The sequence below is a fragment of the Loxodonta africana genome, chromosome 2 (assembly GCF_030014295.1).
Source record: "Loxodonta africana isolate mLoxAfr1 chromosome 2, mLoxAfr1.hap2, whole genome shotgun sequence".
NCBI classification, from domain to species: Eukaryota; Metazoa; Chordata; class Mammalia; order Proboscidea; family Elephantidae; genus Loxodonta; species Loxodonta africana.
The window spans coordinates 42382732-42396986 of record NC_087343.1 but is presented as its reverse complement, the minus strand read 5'-3'; the positions used below and the strand labels follow the sequence as shown (position 1 = coordinate 42396986).

The 14255-nt window shown below is 34.7% G+C and overlaps 1 protein-coding gene across 11 annotated transcripts in view; it reads right to left on the bottom strand.

Moving 5' to 3' along the window:
• NIPBL (NIPBL cohesin loading factor) overlaps window positions 1-14255 on the bottom strand; it is a 237367-nt gene that overhangs the window by 79854 nt on the left and 143258 nt on the right. For 10 of the 11 annotated variants that reach the window (XM_064271355.1, XM_003407996.4, XM_064271348.1 and 7 more), the window contains 7 exons: window positions 12151-12333; window positions 7721-7918; window positions 7405-7476; window positions 7220-7309; window positions 5548-5651; window positions 3008-3094; window positions 245-476 (listed from right to left, as the gene is read on the bottom strand). In XM_064271355.1, coding sequence (XP_064127425.1) covers window positions 245-476; window positions 3008-3094; window positions 5548-5651; window positions 7220-7309; window positions 7405-7476; window positions 7721-7918; window positions 12151-12333 — 966 coding nt within the window. The remainder of the gene's footprint in view (window positions 1-244; window positions 477-3007; window positions 3095-5547; window positions 5652-7219; window positions 7310-7404; window positions 7477-7720; window positions 7919-12150; window positions 12334-14255) is intronic. The other variant, XM_064271367.1, reaches the window with a different exon arrangement.

The following is a 14255-nucleotide window of genomic DNA, read 5'->3' as shown; positions in this document are numbered from 1 at the left end:
AAACTATGTCTTTCCTCTCTCCAAAAGTACACGTTACCTATTTCATTGCTCATTTACAAAGGTTAAGAGTAAAAGGAAGTATATTATATATCTCAAATCAATCCATTTTGCAGATAACTACTATTTTTGGTAGAAGCTGGGGGAGTAGTAAATGGAACCAGAGGTTAATATTACTGGGATTTTCCCTGACCAGTAGACAATTTTGATATTAGACTCAACTATAAGCATAAAAGGGCAAACTAACCTCCATGAGGATCTAATCTGTAAACAGGATCATACTGAGGATAAAGTGTATTCTGCAAATGAAATTTAGTGTACTGTATAACTCTTTCGATCACATCCTCAATATATACAGCTTTTGGCATGTTAGGAGATGTCATGATGTTGATAGTTGTTAGACAAGCATCAGCTGATTTTGTAACTCTCTCCATAATAAGGTCTCTCCATAATCTTTCTTCTTCTTCTGTATCGTTATTCTATAAAACAGTACATTGTTAATGAACTGGGAACATACATGTTATGAAATGAAATAAATTATGATATATTTGACTTTTACAGGTGAAAAACATGCTGAGAATCTTGAAGTGCATGTTCTTTAAAGAATCTTAGGAATGAAGCACAAATACTGAATTTAAGTAAATTTTTGTTTCAATGTTTTCAAACATGATAATACTCTACTTACTATTTTTACCACTAGATGACACTCCAGAGACAAAGTAATAGTCACTTTTATCATCTGTCTACTTTATCCAAGTCTAAGAATTTAACTTAAGATTACACATAAGTAATCTTGTGTTTTGGGTATAAACATTATGACAGTCAAAAAAAACTATAAATTCTGCTTGCTGTTGTGAGACCAAAGTAAAAATTAAAACACCAAAAGAGTCTTTATTTGGAAATATAAAAAGGTTATTGATTCAATCATTACAACTTCACTATATATTTCAAACAGACTAAAAAGTGATTATTACATAGACTACTGAAAACATAATTTGTTTTCTAAAATGGTAATATTCAGCAACTGACGGAAGACTGCATTTTAATTTACACACCAGCAACTTGACATTACAATTGAGAAGAAACGCTTTTAATCTTACTTCGAAAATGAAAATCCTCCCATCACATCTTTAGCTACGAAGTATCACTTTATATTATACAAATACTTATACACGGGTAAAGTATATTCCGGCTGGCAAATAAAAGCACAATATATGGAAAGCAGAGAGGGGCTTTCTAATCAGCAATGCCTAAAAACTTGATTATTTTTTCCCCCAACTCTTTATTTTCCTTTAATTTTACTGCTTACATGCCTACTTAAAAAATTTTAAAGATAAAGTAGCTTGTCTTTGATATTAAAATTGCTGTCTGGAAAGAGTCAGTTAAGGAGGCCCATGAATCATGCCAAACGTTAAAGCTACCTACAACACATTAAATAGTGTTAAGGTTTTCAGGAATGAAAATAATTTCATTAAGACCAAGTCAGCTAGCATGCTAGACTAGATTCTTGATGATGTTTATCACAATTTCTTGCCAAAGTGTTTCAAGTAAAATGTGCTGGCTAAAGATGGAGTAGACTGTTACTACAGGCTTCTCTAAGCCCTTTGTTTCTATCATTAAAAATCTAATTTAAAAAGGAGTGCATTAGAAAAATATGGATATATTAAATAATCCATGGAACTACCACCTGAGACTACTACCATCAGTCTGTCAGTTTGTTGTACTGTGGTGACTTGTTTGTTGCTACGATGCTGGAAGCTATGCTACCAGTGCTTCAAATACCAGCAGGGTCACCACAGTAGAAAGGTTTCAGCAGACCTTCCAGACTAAGACAGACTAGAAAGAAAAGTCTGATGATCTACTTTCAAAAATTAGCCAGTTAAAACCAATGAAGATGGTGTAGGACCAGGGAATGTTTTGTTCTGTTACACAGGTTGCTATGAGTCAGAGCCGATTTGATGGCACCTAACCACCACCATCATCACCTGAGATTATTTTTCGATGTATTTTATTCTACATGGATCAGTTAGATATCCTGTGGCTTTTGCAAACATCAAGAACTTTCTCTCATGAGAAAATAAAATCCAGTGTATGTACTAAATATATGCATTATGTATAGAACAGAGTAGAACTGCCCCATGAAGTTTCTAAGTTTGTATCTTTATGGAAGCAGACTGCCACATTCGGTGGAGTGGCTGGTGGGTTCAAACTGTTGACCTTTCGGTTAACAGCTAAGCACTTAACCACTATGCCACCAGGGCTCCTTATGTATATTACGGAATGAAAGTATATATATAAAAACAGTTAATAGTAATTGTTGGTGGATGAGAATATGGATTTTTTTGTTTTTTATTTTGTGAAAATTTTCTAGAATATATTACTTCTATAATTTTTTTATAATCAGGTTTTTAAAAATAAAGAAAACTCATTAACGCAAAACTTCTTCAAATTCTTACCTCTTATACTAAATGCCCATAAATATTAATATTTGTATTGATTAAAGATAGTGATATCAGGTCAATCTGAATGCACACAGGATTTAAATAGACTGATACAATGCTAGGATAGCAGATCTTAGGCAATTTAACTAGTTCATAAAACATTATAACCATGTTGCTACTGCTTTCAATGTAAGCATAGTAAAATATAATAACAGCTGTAGTTAACATTTACTGAAAGCTTACAATGTGTCTGACACTCTTCTAACCACTTTACATGAATTAATTCACTTAATCTTTCCAACAACTCTTTAAGCTAGGTATAAGGATGGCATATAAGGATTAATGTTTTAGGATTAATTAGGAAATCAGCATAAGGTTTCTAACTACTAATTTCTCCAGGGAAGGCCAGGAAAAGGAATTACTAACCTGTATGAAATGAATATAATTGGTGATAACAAGCTCAAATTAATGAAATCTAGAATTTTCCTGATAAAGTTCTCAATGAAAAAAAAAAAAAAACCTTAGTAATATTAAAGGGTAAAATCGACAATATGGATTTTTAAACTTACATGATTTAACAAAGTAGAAAGCTTTGACCCATCTTGAATATTCTTCTCCAAGATATTTAGGACTTTCACAGTTTTGTCAGTTGAAAGCTAAAATGGCAACAATTTTTTTTTTATCAATCACTGATAAAAGGAGAAATGAAAGGGATGTAATTATTTAAGAAATATTCTGTAAAAGTTATTCCTTTGGAATATATAACATTACCGCCCACTTAAAGAGTGGGAAAAGAAAACTTCCCTACTTATATTCTGTACTCAAATATTTTCCAGTCTACTTTAAAATTGTAAAGTTGAAAAGAATTAAACAGTCTTAAATTTTTTAGAAGGAATTCCATAGCTAAACATAATATTTTATTAACTCTTTTACTATTCTTGAAGAACCAATCGTTATCTCTACTTTATTTCTGAAAGACAGCAGAGCAAATACAGAATGGGCACATTATGCTTGTTAGTAGCTCAACTCTTACCACGTAACTAGGTAAGACTGAGTCTGTTCTCATGCCTGGCCATCTGCAATTCTGGCAGTGACACTGAACATGCATATGAACACACACATATTAAAGATTTCATCTGTTGATTTATTTGTAATATGGTTTCTACAGCACAGCAGGTATCTTAAAATCTAAGATAGTACTCTGAACAGAAGAATCATGAAATTGTGAATTTTGAAAGTTATGAGTGTTGGTTTTATTTATGTAGAAATCTCTTTTCTTATGAATGTCTCCTCTTTTTCATTTCTTACAAAGGACTCTTTTGCTATTAAAACAACTAGTAGTCCATTTTGAGTATCTGTCAGGAAGCAACTACTCATATTCTCTTAACTGAATAGTTTTCCTTTTGGACTCCTATAGCATACAGCTAGGACACTCAACCAACTCAGAGAGAAAAGTCAAACGAGAGGTCCAGTAAAGTAACCGTTTAGTCCAGTTTGATTGCTCACAGTGGAATACATACACCAGTTCCCCCAAATACTGCTTTAGATAATTTCATAATAGACTAAAACTACTGAGACTTTTGACAAAACTTCTACCCTTTGAAAATACTCAGCAAATTAGCCTTCTGAAATATTAACTACATGTAATTAGAAAACTTATGAAATAAATAAGATTGGCATTAAACCTGTTGCCATCGAGCTGATTCCGACTCATAGCAACCCTATACGATAGAGTAGAACCTGCCTCATAGGGTTTCCAAGGAGCACTTGGTGAATTGGAACGGCCAACCTTTCGGTTAGCAGCCTAAGCTCTTAACCACTACGCCGCCAGGGCTCCTTAAACCAAACCAAACCTATTGCCATTTAGTCGATTCTGACTCATTGCAGCCCTACAGGACAGAGTAGAACTGCGCCATAGAGTTTCCAAGGAGTGCCTGGTGGGTCTGAACTGCCAACCTTTTGGTTTGCAGCCATAGCACTTAACCATTACGCCACCAAGGTTTCCGAGCATCTCAGAAAACTGATGCTATATCCCTATGCATAAAATAAATCAGCATTTCTGTTAACTGCACATAGGAATATCAACATGAACCAACAGCACATTAATTCTTGGGTGACCACATGGAATATCCACATATATTTAATAATCAAGTTTACTGCACATTTATTACTAGGAATACAGGCAATATATAAACAAATAAACAATGAATAACTGACTGTATTCTAACTTTGTAAAAACATGAAAATATTTCCCAGTCTATTTTGAAACTGTGAAGTCGAAAAGGATTAAACAGTCTTGTTGAGAATCAATTCCACAGGTAAACATAATATTTTATTAACTCTTTTACTATTCCTGAAAAACAAATCATTGTCTCTACTTTATAGACCAGGAAATTAAGATTTCGTAGATAATTCTATACAAGAGGGACCCTAGTTGGAAGAAGAAGGAAGGGGATTTGTCTTGAAATTGTTTTTTTGGCAATCATATAGTAATTTAGGGGGTGCATAACGGCTGATAAAGATTATGGGAAACTACCTTTTGATGCTGCCACTACTGTTCAAGTTATTACCAATGAATGACAAAATATTCTGCTATTCCACAGGTGCAATCAGACTACTTTTAAGCAACAGGGAGCTCATAATAAAGACAACTTGCAAAAGTTATCATGAAGACCGCGGCAGTGAGGCTATGCCCTAAAAAAGTTGTAACATTTTACAGTACCGGAAGTAAAGTGGTAAAGCTGCAGCTTTACACTTCCATGACTCTAAATGACTAAAGCAAATGTCAAAGAAAATTTTAATGTATTTCTACATTTAAGTAAATGTTTGAGAAAATTAAAAAAACCAAGAGTGAAAAATCTAGGCCCATGCCTTTTTCTACACAGTAATACGATTTTCTTTATAATAATTTGCAGCAGAATATTACTTTTATCCAAAGTATCTATTTTTTTAAAAAAAGAAATAATTCAGTTAGACTCTAAGATGGCAACCATGAATTTTCTTCTCATTATTATTTACTTATGTAAACTTTATAATTTACCCACAACTTTCAACTAATTTCAAATATTAGATATTAAGTAAATCTATAAATTTTACTTTAGTCAGATACCTTATCCATTATACCCATTGCTTTAATTTTAGCGGATTCACTGCCGAGTTCATTAAGCTGGTGTTTTCCTAAGAGCAGCTCCTGAGGAATTTCATCATCATCACCTGAGAAACAAAATCAAACCAAAAAAAGTACAGTTTAGGTAAATGAAACAGCTCAAAATGGTTAAGTTTAGCTTTTTAATAAAATTTGTGGACACAAACAGGTATGAACAAGCTAAACAAACAACAATATAAGAGGCCTCTGTAAACCTCAAACAAACCCTGAATGAAAGAGGACAGGGATTAAAGTTAGAGTTCTGACTAGGATGGGAAGACGCAATAGATAGCTTCTCTTTACTACTTTAGATATACTATTGACCCTTCTCAACCATGCTCTCTGCCCCAGGAGGCTGACCTGTGTGGACTACATCAACAGTCTCCCATGCCCTCTGGCTTCTGTTTGGGTTCAGCCAGTGGGGTGCCCTGTCAGAAGATCAAAGAGAAGGAGAGTGAGGTCAGGGTATTTATATCCCTGACTCCTTCCTTGCAAGGTCTCCTCAGGCTGGCTAGCTAACCAAAAGATTACTGCTTCTTTCAAGGCAGTCTACTTCACCACTCTCTTTCTCCAGCTGAGTTCTGGTGACTTCTGTTTACCCTTGTTCCTTTGGATGTAGGGGTGGTTACAGTTCCATGGTTGTTAGTCCTGGGTTCTGGCACTATTCTGACCCCATCTTTGTAATTAATCTCTTAAATAAACCTCTTCAAATTATCCTAATCTGAGATGGCCATCTGTCTTTTTCTTGGGACCCTAAACGACAAAATTCTCAGCCCAGAATTGGAATATTTTAGAAGTGATGAAAACATTAATAACACTTAGCCAAGTCACTCTTACAAAACACATAAATACTTTTAAAATAAAGGACAATATACCTTCTAAGGCATTACTAAATACATGGACTATTCATATCAGAATTAATGTATGCCATATGACTTTTGTATCTTATCAGGCACTAGGTGTTTGTACCACCTGAAAGTGGCATAAGATTGCTGAAGGTAGCTGTAAACACTGCAAGCACCTTGTTATAAACATTTTTATATTTATAGATGTAATCTTTATATATTATTGTAAAAGTATTATATGAATATTATATGAATTATATAATATTATATGAATATAACATTAATTCTGTACTATAACTGGTTTACGATTTTATTTTCTGTATTAGATTTTGCATTATTAAAGCCAGGGGCTGGGGACTTATTTATCTTTACATCTCTAGCATTTACCAAACTCATGGCAAATAATAAGTATTCAATAGATATTGGCCATTAGAGTAAATGGATGGATTCCTATTTCTGTATCTTTGCTCGTATTAGTACCCTTCTTTTGTAAGGCCTACTCAACACTCACCTGCATAAAAATTTCCTTAATTACTCTAACCTATTTTTTTTTTTTTTTTTTACTGTGATAGCTTGACTCTCAGAATTCTTAAGACAACAACTCAATACTTGATGAATTTAGCACTTGATGTTTGTACTGAAGTTTTCAATTTCTTGATAACATGGACTAGATTTGACTCTATGACTAGATTTCAAGTTTCTTAATTGCATAGACTATGTCTCTGTATTCCCCGGAACTGGCAGAAATCTGGACACACAGTAAGGGTAAATATATTTTAAATTGATTTTACCAAATGCAGTAAAATCCATATCTTCCAAATTATCCAAAATATTCTCTATTGAGGCTGTGAATCTCTTAAAAGTTGAAGAATCCATCATTTCTGCAACAGGGAAAAAATACTCATTATATCCACATTCAAAGTAGACTACATAAACTGAAGACTATGAATAAAGACTAAGTGAACTAAAAAGTTACCTTCAGGTGTTAGTTTTGGTTCATAAGCTTTCCTTTTCTTCTGTTTTTCTTTTTTCTTCATTTTTCTAGCGACTAAAATGAACACAAAGAGATATTGCAATGCAGAACAACTTACAAAATTTCCATTTTTGTTTTAATTTTCTTTCTGAACATTACTTAAAGAATTAAACAATAATCACTGCAAATCCAAACTAAATATATACTTCTGTATTAATTAAAATTAGGAGTTGTAATTCATAAAAGATACATTCTTCAAGATTAAAGCCCTAAATTTAAGTCAGTTTATGTAAGAAATCTGTTCACACTGATGAATTACCCTCACTAAGGCTGGGAGGAGGAGAATAATCTTCCATGTCAGAATCCGATGGACTTCGGTTTCTGTAACGACCACCACCTGAACTCCTTCTTCCTTCATGAGAGTGGCCACTTCTCCTATGATCCCCAGAGCTTCTTCTGTCACGCTCTTCATACTCCCAAGCTTTATCATCATCTTTTTTATGACGTTTCCTAGAGGCTAGAAGCAAATCCCCATGACAAATAATTTTACCTCATTTAAAGAGATTATTAAAACTTGTACTTTACAAATGAACCACATGGGGGAGAAATCATTCTGTGGGTCTAGTAAACTCTGAGTCATTCTATCTAGAAGATTAAATTATGGTATAGAAAAGGCATTATTAATTTTACCATGATCTATCTGGATTTAAAGATTTTACATGAATGCTGCTAATAATAAATACAGACAGGAAAGTTCTGGGAATTAAAATCACAGTGCTCATTTCAATAAAGGATATTCAATGAGTCAGTGAAGATTATACCTGAACTTCAGGATTAATTAAGGTTTTTAAACAACATTTCTTTAGGATTTGGATGAAAAAAAGCAGCACATTAAAGCATTTGGGTTATTGGTAGGGACAGGGTTCGGTCAATTTCAAAGTATTACGGAATACGGGTAGCCATGTATACCATCAAATAACAGTTAAATTAAACCCACAACTTTGCTATAAATTCCATAGACTCTGATGACCTAACACCGTAGGCCTACAGAGACAGAATAAATGCGTATGGTCATAAATATTTATATACTGGATTCAGTTCTCCAACAATAAAACCCACTGCCATTGAGTCGATTCTGACTCATAGTGACTCTAGGTTTGCTTAAATCCAAGGACAAAAGCTTTTAAGCTTACCTACGTTATATAAGCATAGGTATGCATGTTACCTTCAATCCTTCCCCCATTCTTCCAGAGGTCTAAGCATTTTGCTATAATCATCAGTACTGACAGGAGCCTTCAGGCAGGCCTGGCAAACAGATTTCATCTGACAAATCAACTCTGATCAACTGGTAACAGCTGCCTAGAGTGCTATGTTCAGAAGAATTCTGAGGCCTGGGAAAGCATCATAGTTCAACAAGAAAGACTGATTACAGATGTCTGCAGTAAGAGCTGGAGGACAGTACAAGTGACAAATATTTACCATACCTGCTCTAGAGTGTAACACCACCAAGGTAAAACCAGGGTAAAGGACTGATATGTTCTACCCTGGAATCATACTCTGGTTGTGTAGTGATCACTTATTTGTTGCTGACAATGAGATAGTTTCTAGTCTGTGGATCTAAATGTGATTCCCTTGCTTCCTTGAGGCTGGCCTCTATCCTGAATTCCTAACTATGGGCAATACACAAATTTACTCTCATAGGGTTTCCAAGGCTGTGATCTTTCAGAAGCAGATCGCTAGGCCTGTCTTCTGAGGCACCTCTGGATGGCTGTGAACCACCAGCCTTTGAGCTAGTAGTCCCTGGGTGGCATGAATGGTTAAACACTCGACTGTGAGCTGAAAAGTTGGTGGTCCTAACCCACTCAGAGGTGTCTCAGAAGACAGGCCTGGAGATTCTGCTTCCGAAAGGTCACAGCCATGAAAACCCTACGGACTGTAGTTTTACTCTGCACACAAGCAGTTGCTATGAGTTGGAACTGACTTGGACAGCAACTAGGTTTTGGTTTGGTTGATATATATGTATGTGTGTGTGTGTGTGTGTATATCACAGAGAAAAAGATTATTTATATATAGCATTACTCACTAAAAGCTTTTTAAAAACCATTTCAAGCATTCAATTCTATGAGTAGAAAAATGCCTGAAAATCTTATAGTTGTTAGCAATTACATACAAATATGCTATATTGGTAGTAATTGTTTATAGACTTCGGAAACTTTCATTTCACATTCATTAAACTTTAGGTGATTTGAATAAAAATGGGTGGCAATTTTAAAAAGACTTCTATGATACAGTGTGTGTCACAATATCATCATCAGTATCTCAACTCATTCTGTCTAGCTTGTTCTTTCTCCATTTCCCTCATTACCCTGGAATAAGTAGGAGGGGTAGGGGCTCAATAGAGAGGTATATAAAATATGACTTGGTTGTTCTCCATGCTCCCTTTCCAATTTCACCTATACCTCTCTTTAGTTTATCTTCCTTTATATTCCTCTTCCCCAGAAACCTAGTGACCTTCTATTTGTGCTATGGCTATCCAAATCTATGTGGCCCAAATTTCAAAGTTACCCCTTAATCCTTCCCCTATCCTTCAACAAAACTGTCTCCTTAGTTTTAGATTTTAGGAAACCAATTTGACTAAACTTCTTTCGTTTCAAAAAGTCTGTGTCTCTCAAAGCACCATAATTCTTGCTCCTTACATTCTCATAATACTACATTTTGCATTATACTAGCTTTTCACTACCACTGTGGTTGTTGTGGTACAGTGACAATTTGATTGTTTATGTCAACTACCAATTGGACTTTTTCATCACTCAAATCAGTGGCCAGGGCTGATTTTTCTATAATTACTTGTATAGAAATAAACCAGGAAAAACAGGAAGCTACTCTGAGGTCTCTTTAAAAACCCAGGGAAACTTCCGTTTTTGCTAGCAGGAGTTGAAGCACAGGTTCTTTCTCCATTTCCCCTATTAACCCAGAAGAAGTAGGAGAGAGGCATGCTTGGGCATAAATATAAGGGAATACATAGCTTTAAGATGAAGCTATGTGCTCCTGTAAGGTGAGATAGTATCTCTCTCACAATAGGAAGAAAGAGAAAGAACAGTGCCTGCAATGTTGATAAACATTAGTCATCACGGGTGGCTCTACTCCCCCTATTTTACTCTTAGTGGACATTTCTGATTATGCTATTCTTTCTACTAACTGTGAAGTAGCTTCAAAACGCTCATCAACTTAGCAATCCATATAGCCACTATCAATCAACTGGAGTAGACATGTGATTTCAAGTCAAACTGCAGTTAAGGACGACTCCTTCTCAGCTGTACCATCTAGAACTGGACGTTAGGAGGAGGGAGGCAGAATGAAAGAGAGGCATGGATATAAAGGGGAGTAAGTTTCTGGGCCAGCAAATCTCTTTTCTACTCTCCCGTTCCAGAGCTACCCAAGTTCCCATATGACCAAAATGGTTGGTTGTAATAAAAGTATTAACTTTAGCCGTAAAATATACTGTGCGTAAGTACATCTCATGATAATTAAACAGAAATTATAACAATGATACATAATTAAATGTCAAATTAATTTTACTGAATATTTTATTGCATTTTAAAACTTTGTTCAGATTTGTTCAGTATTCATAGTCCACTGCTCACAGCTTGAATGCACAAGTTTAAAAAGATTAGAATAAATAAACAGTGATTAAAAACTTAGAGAAGGTGAAAGGCTTCCAACAGCAATATACATTTAAAAATGACAGCATGCATCTATCCTTCCTGCCCTTGCTTGTCACACCTCAATCTATGGACACTAGGTGAAAAAGGTAGAACACACTGGTGGTCTTCCCACTTCTTTTAGTCATAACGACTAAGTCAGTTGGCACACCAGTGAAGATCTCCCATAGTCTGTTTCCACTGAATGCCGTTTAAGTCAAACAAGGTTGCTGACCCCTCTTGGCTAGGCTCAATTCTCTTGCTCCAGAAGAAGGAAGATAGGGATAAAAGAGAAGAACTTTTTCAGTGGACCAGTAGGAAGACAGGCGAGGTATAGCAAGTCTAGTGCAAAGACAGGTGATCACAGTGTTGTAGAGAGGTAGCTGTGTAGTGAAGAAGCCAGCTCTGGAAAACAGTGAAACAAGGGAGGAATTCCAGGACACAGCTGGGCAAAAGGAGAAGCCAGGTCCAAACCACACAGATAATTTGCAATGTGGCTAATTCATTCATAATTTAGTGATAGGATGGTTTTAAGTATTTCTTCACCTGGTTATCTCCTACGTGTCCTTTAAGACTCAACTCAAGTGTCACCTCTTCCAGTAAGCCTTCCCTGAACCCCAGTATATCTTGAAGCCAATTCAATGTGCTCCCACGGCGCCCTGGATTTACTGTTATCATTGTACTTTTCACATTATATTACAATTGTTTCTTTATATATTTCCCCCATTAGACTGGAGGCTCTTTGAAGACAGGGGCCACATCTTAATAGTATTTTTATTCTCAGTACCTAGCATACAGCAGGAGCTCAATAAACATTTGCTAAGTGCATAAGACACATACCTATGTTACCTCATTTAAATTTTTTCTTGGTGCCGACTGATCTCATTTTTTACACAGTTCTAAATTATAAAGAAAAAAACTTGCTATATCGTATTATTAAGAATTAAGGTCATTGTACTCTTGCTAACCCCAAAATTATGAATGAAACAAACATACCAATTTGCTTTTTAAATTCAAAAATAATAATAAAGTTATATACGATACTTACATTCAAAAGCTTCATCACTATCATTATCTTCATCTGAACTGATTTCGGCATATTTTGGCTTCTCATTAACTGTGCTACGCTTGCGCTTGTTCATTTTCACACGTTCACAAAGTGGCATAGTGGATTCAATTTCTGCCAGGAGTTCAGGGGGTAATTCTTTTAACACTGATTGATCTATACTACCTATTAATAAAAGGTAAGAAAAAAAAATTTTTAAATCTGAAGATAAAGGAAAATGTCAACTAAATTAACACAATGAAACTAAATTTTAGTATTTACATAAATGTTTTGTTCCACCTTTGTATTTTAATAGAACACACTCACATTTACAATGAAAATAGGCTGGACCATAAACTGATAATACGGTTTTTATACATATAGCTCGGTCGCTAACTGAAAGGTCGGTGGTTTGAACCCACCAGTCGCTCTGTGGGAGAACAGAACCGGCGATCTGCTCCTACGAAGATTTACAGCCTACGAAAAACTCTATGGGCAGTTTTACTCTGTTCTATATTGTTGCTATGAATTGAATTGACTCGGTGGCACACAAGAACAACAATCCTCGTATAACAATTTTAATAACAAAATATGACATTTATTGCTAAAATAATGGAGTAGTTATATCATTAATTTTTGATCTAATATCTTCATTTGTCTGCACTGACTATAAAACTTTCTGAAACTGGAGACCCACTAATATAAACGTGGATTTGTGGTAGGAGGTATATCTCACACTCCTGGTACCACTGAAACTTATTTTATAAAGGTCTGGGGCAATTAGTTTGACACCATTGCTACCCCTCAGTACAAATGAGAGATGCTGGAGGACATTTATTGCGTCCTTCTCTTTCTCTATGACCATGGCAGTTGTATATGGTACCTAACACTGTCTATTTAAATGGCATGGCAATGCTTTTAGTATTATGGACAATTTGCTCACAGACACATCTATATATATTAACTAAAGACAACAGAAACTAAAAGGTAGGATAAATAGACCAAAAATATTTTAATATACTGAAAATGGAGTCCCTGGGTAGTGCAAACAGTTAATACACTTGGTTACTAACTGAGAGGTTGGAGGTTCAAGTCCACCCAGAGGTGTCTCAGAGAAAAGGCCTGGCAATCTACCTCCAAAAATCAATGCAGTCTTACTCTTAAATACATAGGGTCATCAAGAGTCAGAATCAACTTGACAGCAAATGGTTGGTTTGGTTATACTGAGAACAGCTCAAGTCTGTTATGAAATAAGCTCATATTTTCCCATGGAAAAGCAAAGACATGAAAATATACCACTGTAATATAATAAGAACTATTAACATTATACTTACTACCTAATTCTACACATACACACACAAACACACAGAGCTACTATGAATAAATTTTTCACATCTTGTTGACAGTTTAAACATAAAGAAGTAGCAAAAGCTACTTATTTAGGATAATTTATTCTTGATAACCACTAAAGATTACAATTTTAACTTACTTATCCATGTAAATTTCTGAGTGGAAGTATAAAATGGTGTCTTATATGATAAATTTTCAGACTTGGGAGCAAAGAACACCTTAGTGGTTTACAGCAGGGAACATTTATAACTTAAATAATTAACATCATTTATAGCATTCAAACGATAATAAGTGCTTATATAAAGAATAAAAATAAACCATGACAGGAAAATAAAAAGGTACCATTTAAGACACATTTCAGTCTTAAGAATATACAATAAAAATAACTCAAGAATATAGAATGCAAAGTATTAATCTCAATGGAATAATCCTAATTTATGCTTCATGAAGCTTTCGTTCAACATCATAAAGTAGTTATTTCAGTAATTTTCAATTTTCTGTTTTTCTAAAACATGCATGACAACAATTTTACCCAACAAAGATGTAATATGGGTAAATGGTAATATACCAAGACTTCACTGCTAAGAATCTTGACTCACTATTTAATGTTGAGTTTATCAGTGTCATTTTCAAATCATATATTTACATTTGCTTTCTTAATTTAACTACTTTTTCTTTATTGGGGGGTCCACATTTTAGAATATTGGTAGAAGTACAAGAAATCAACTTTAGCTTTGGTTTATCAGTTTCTTCAGTCC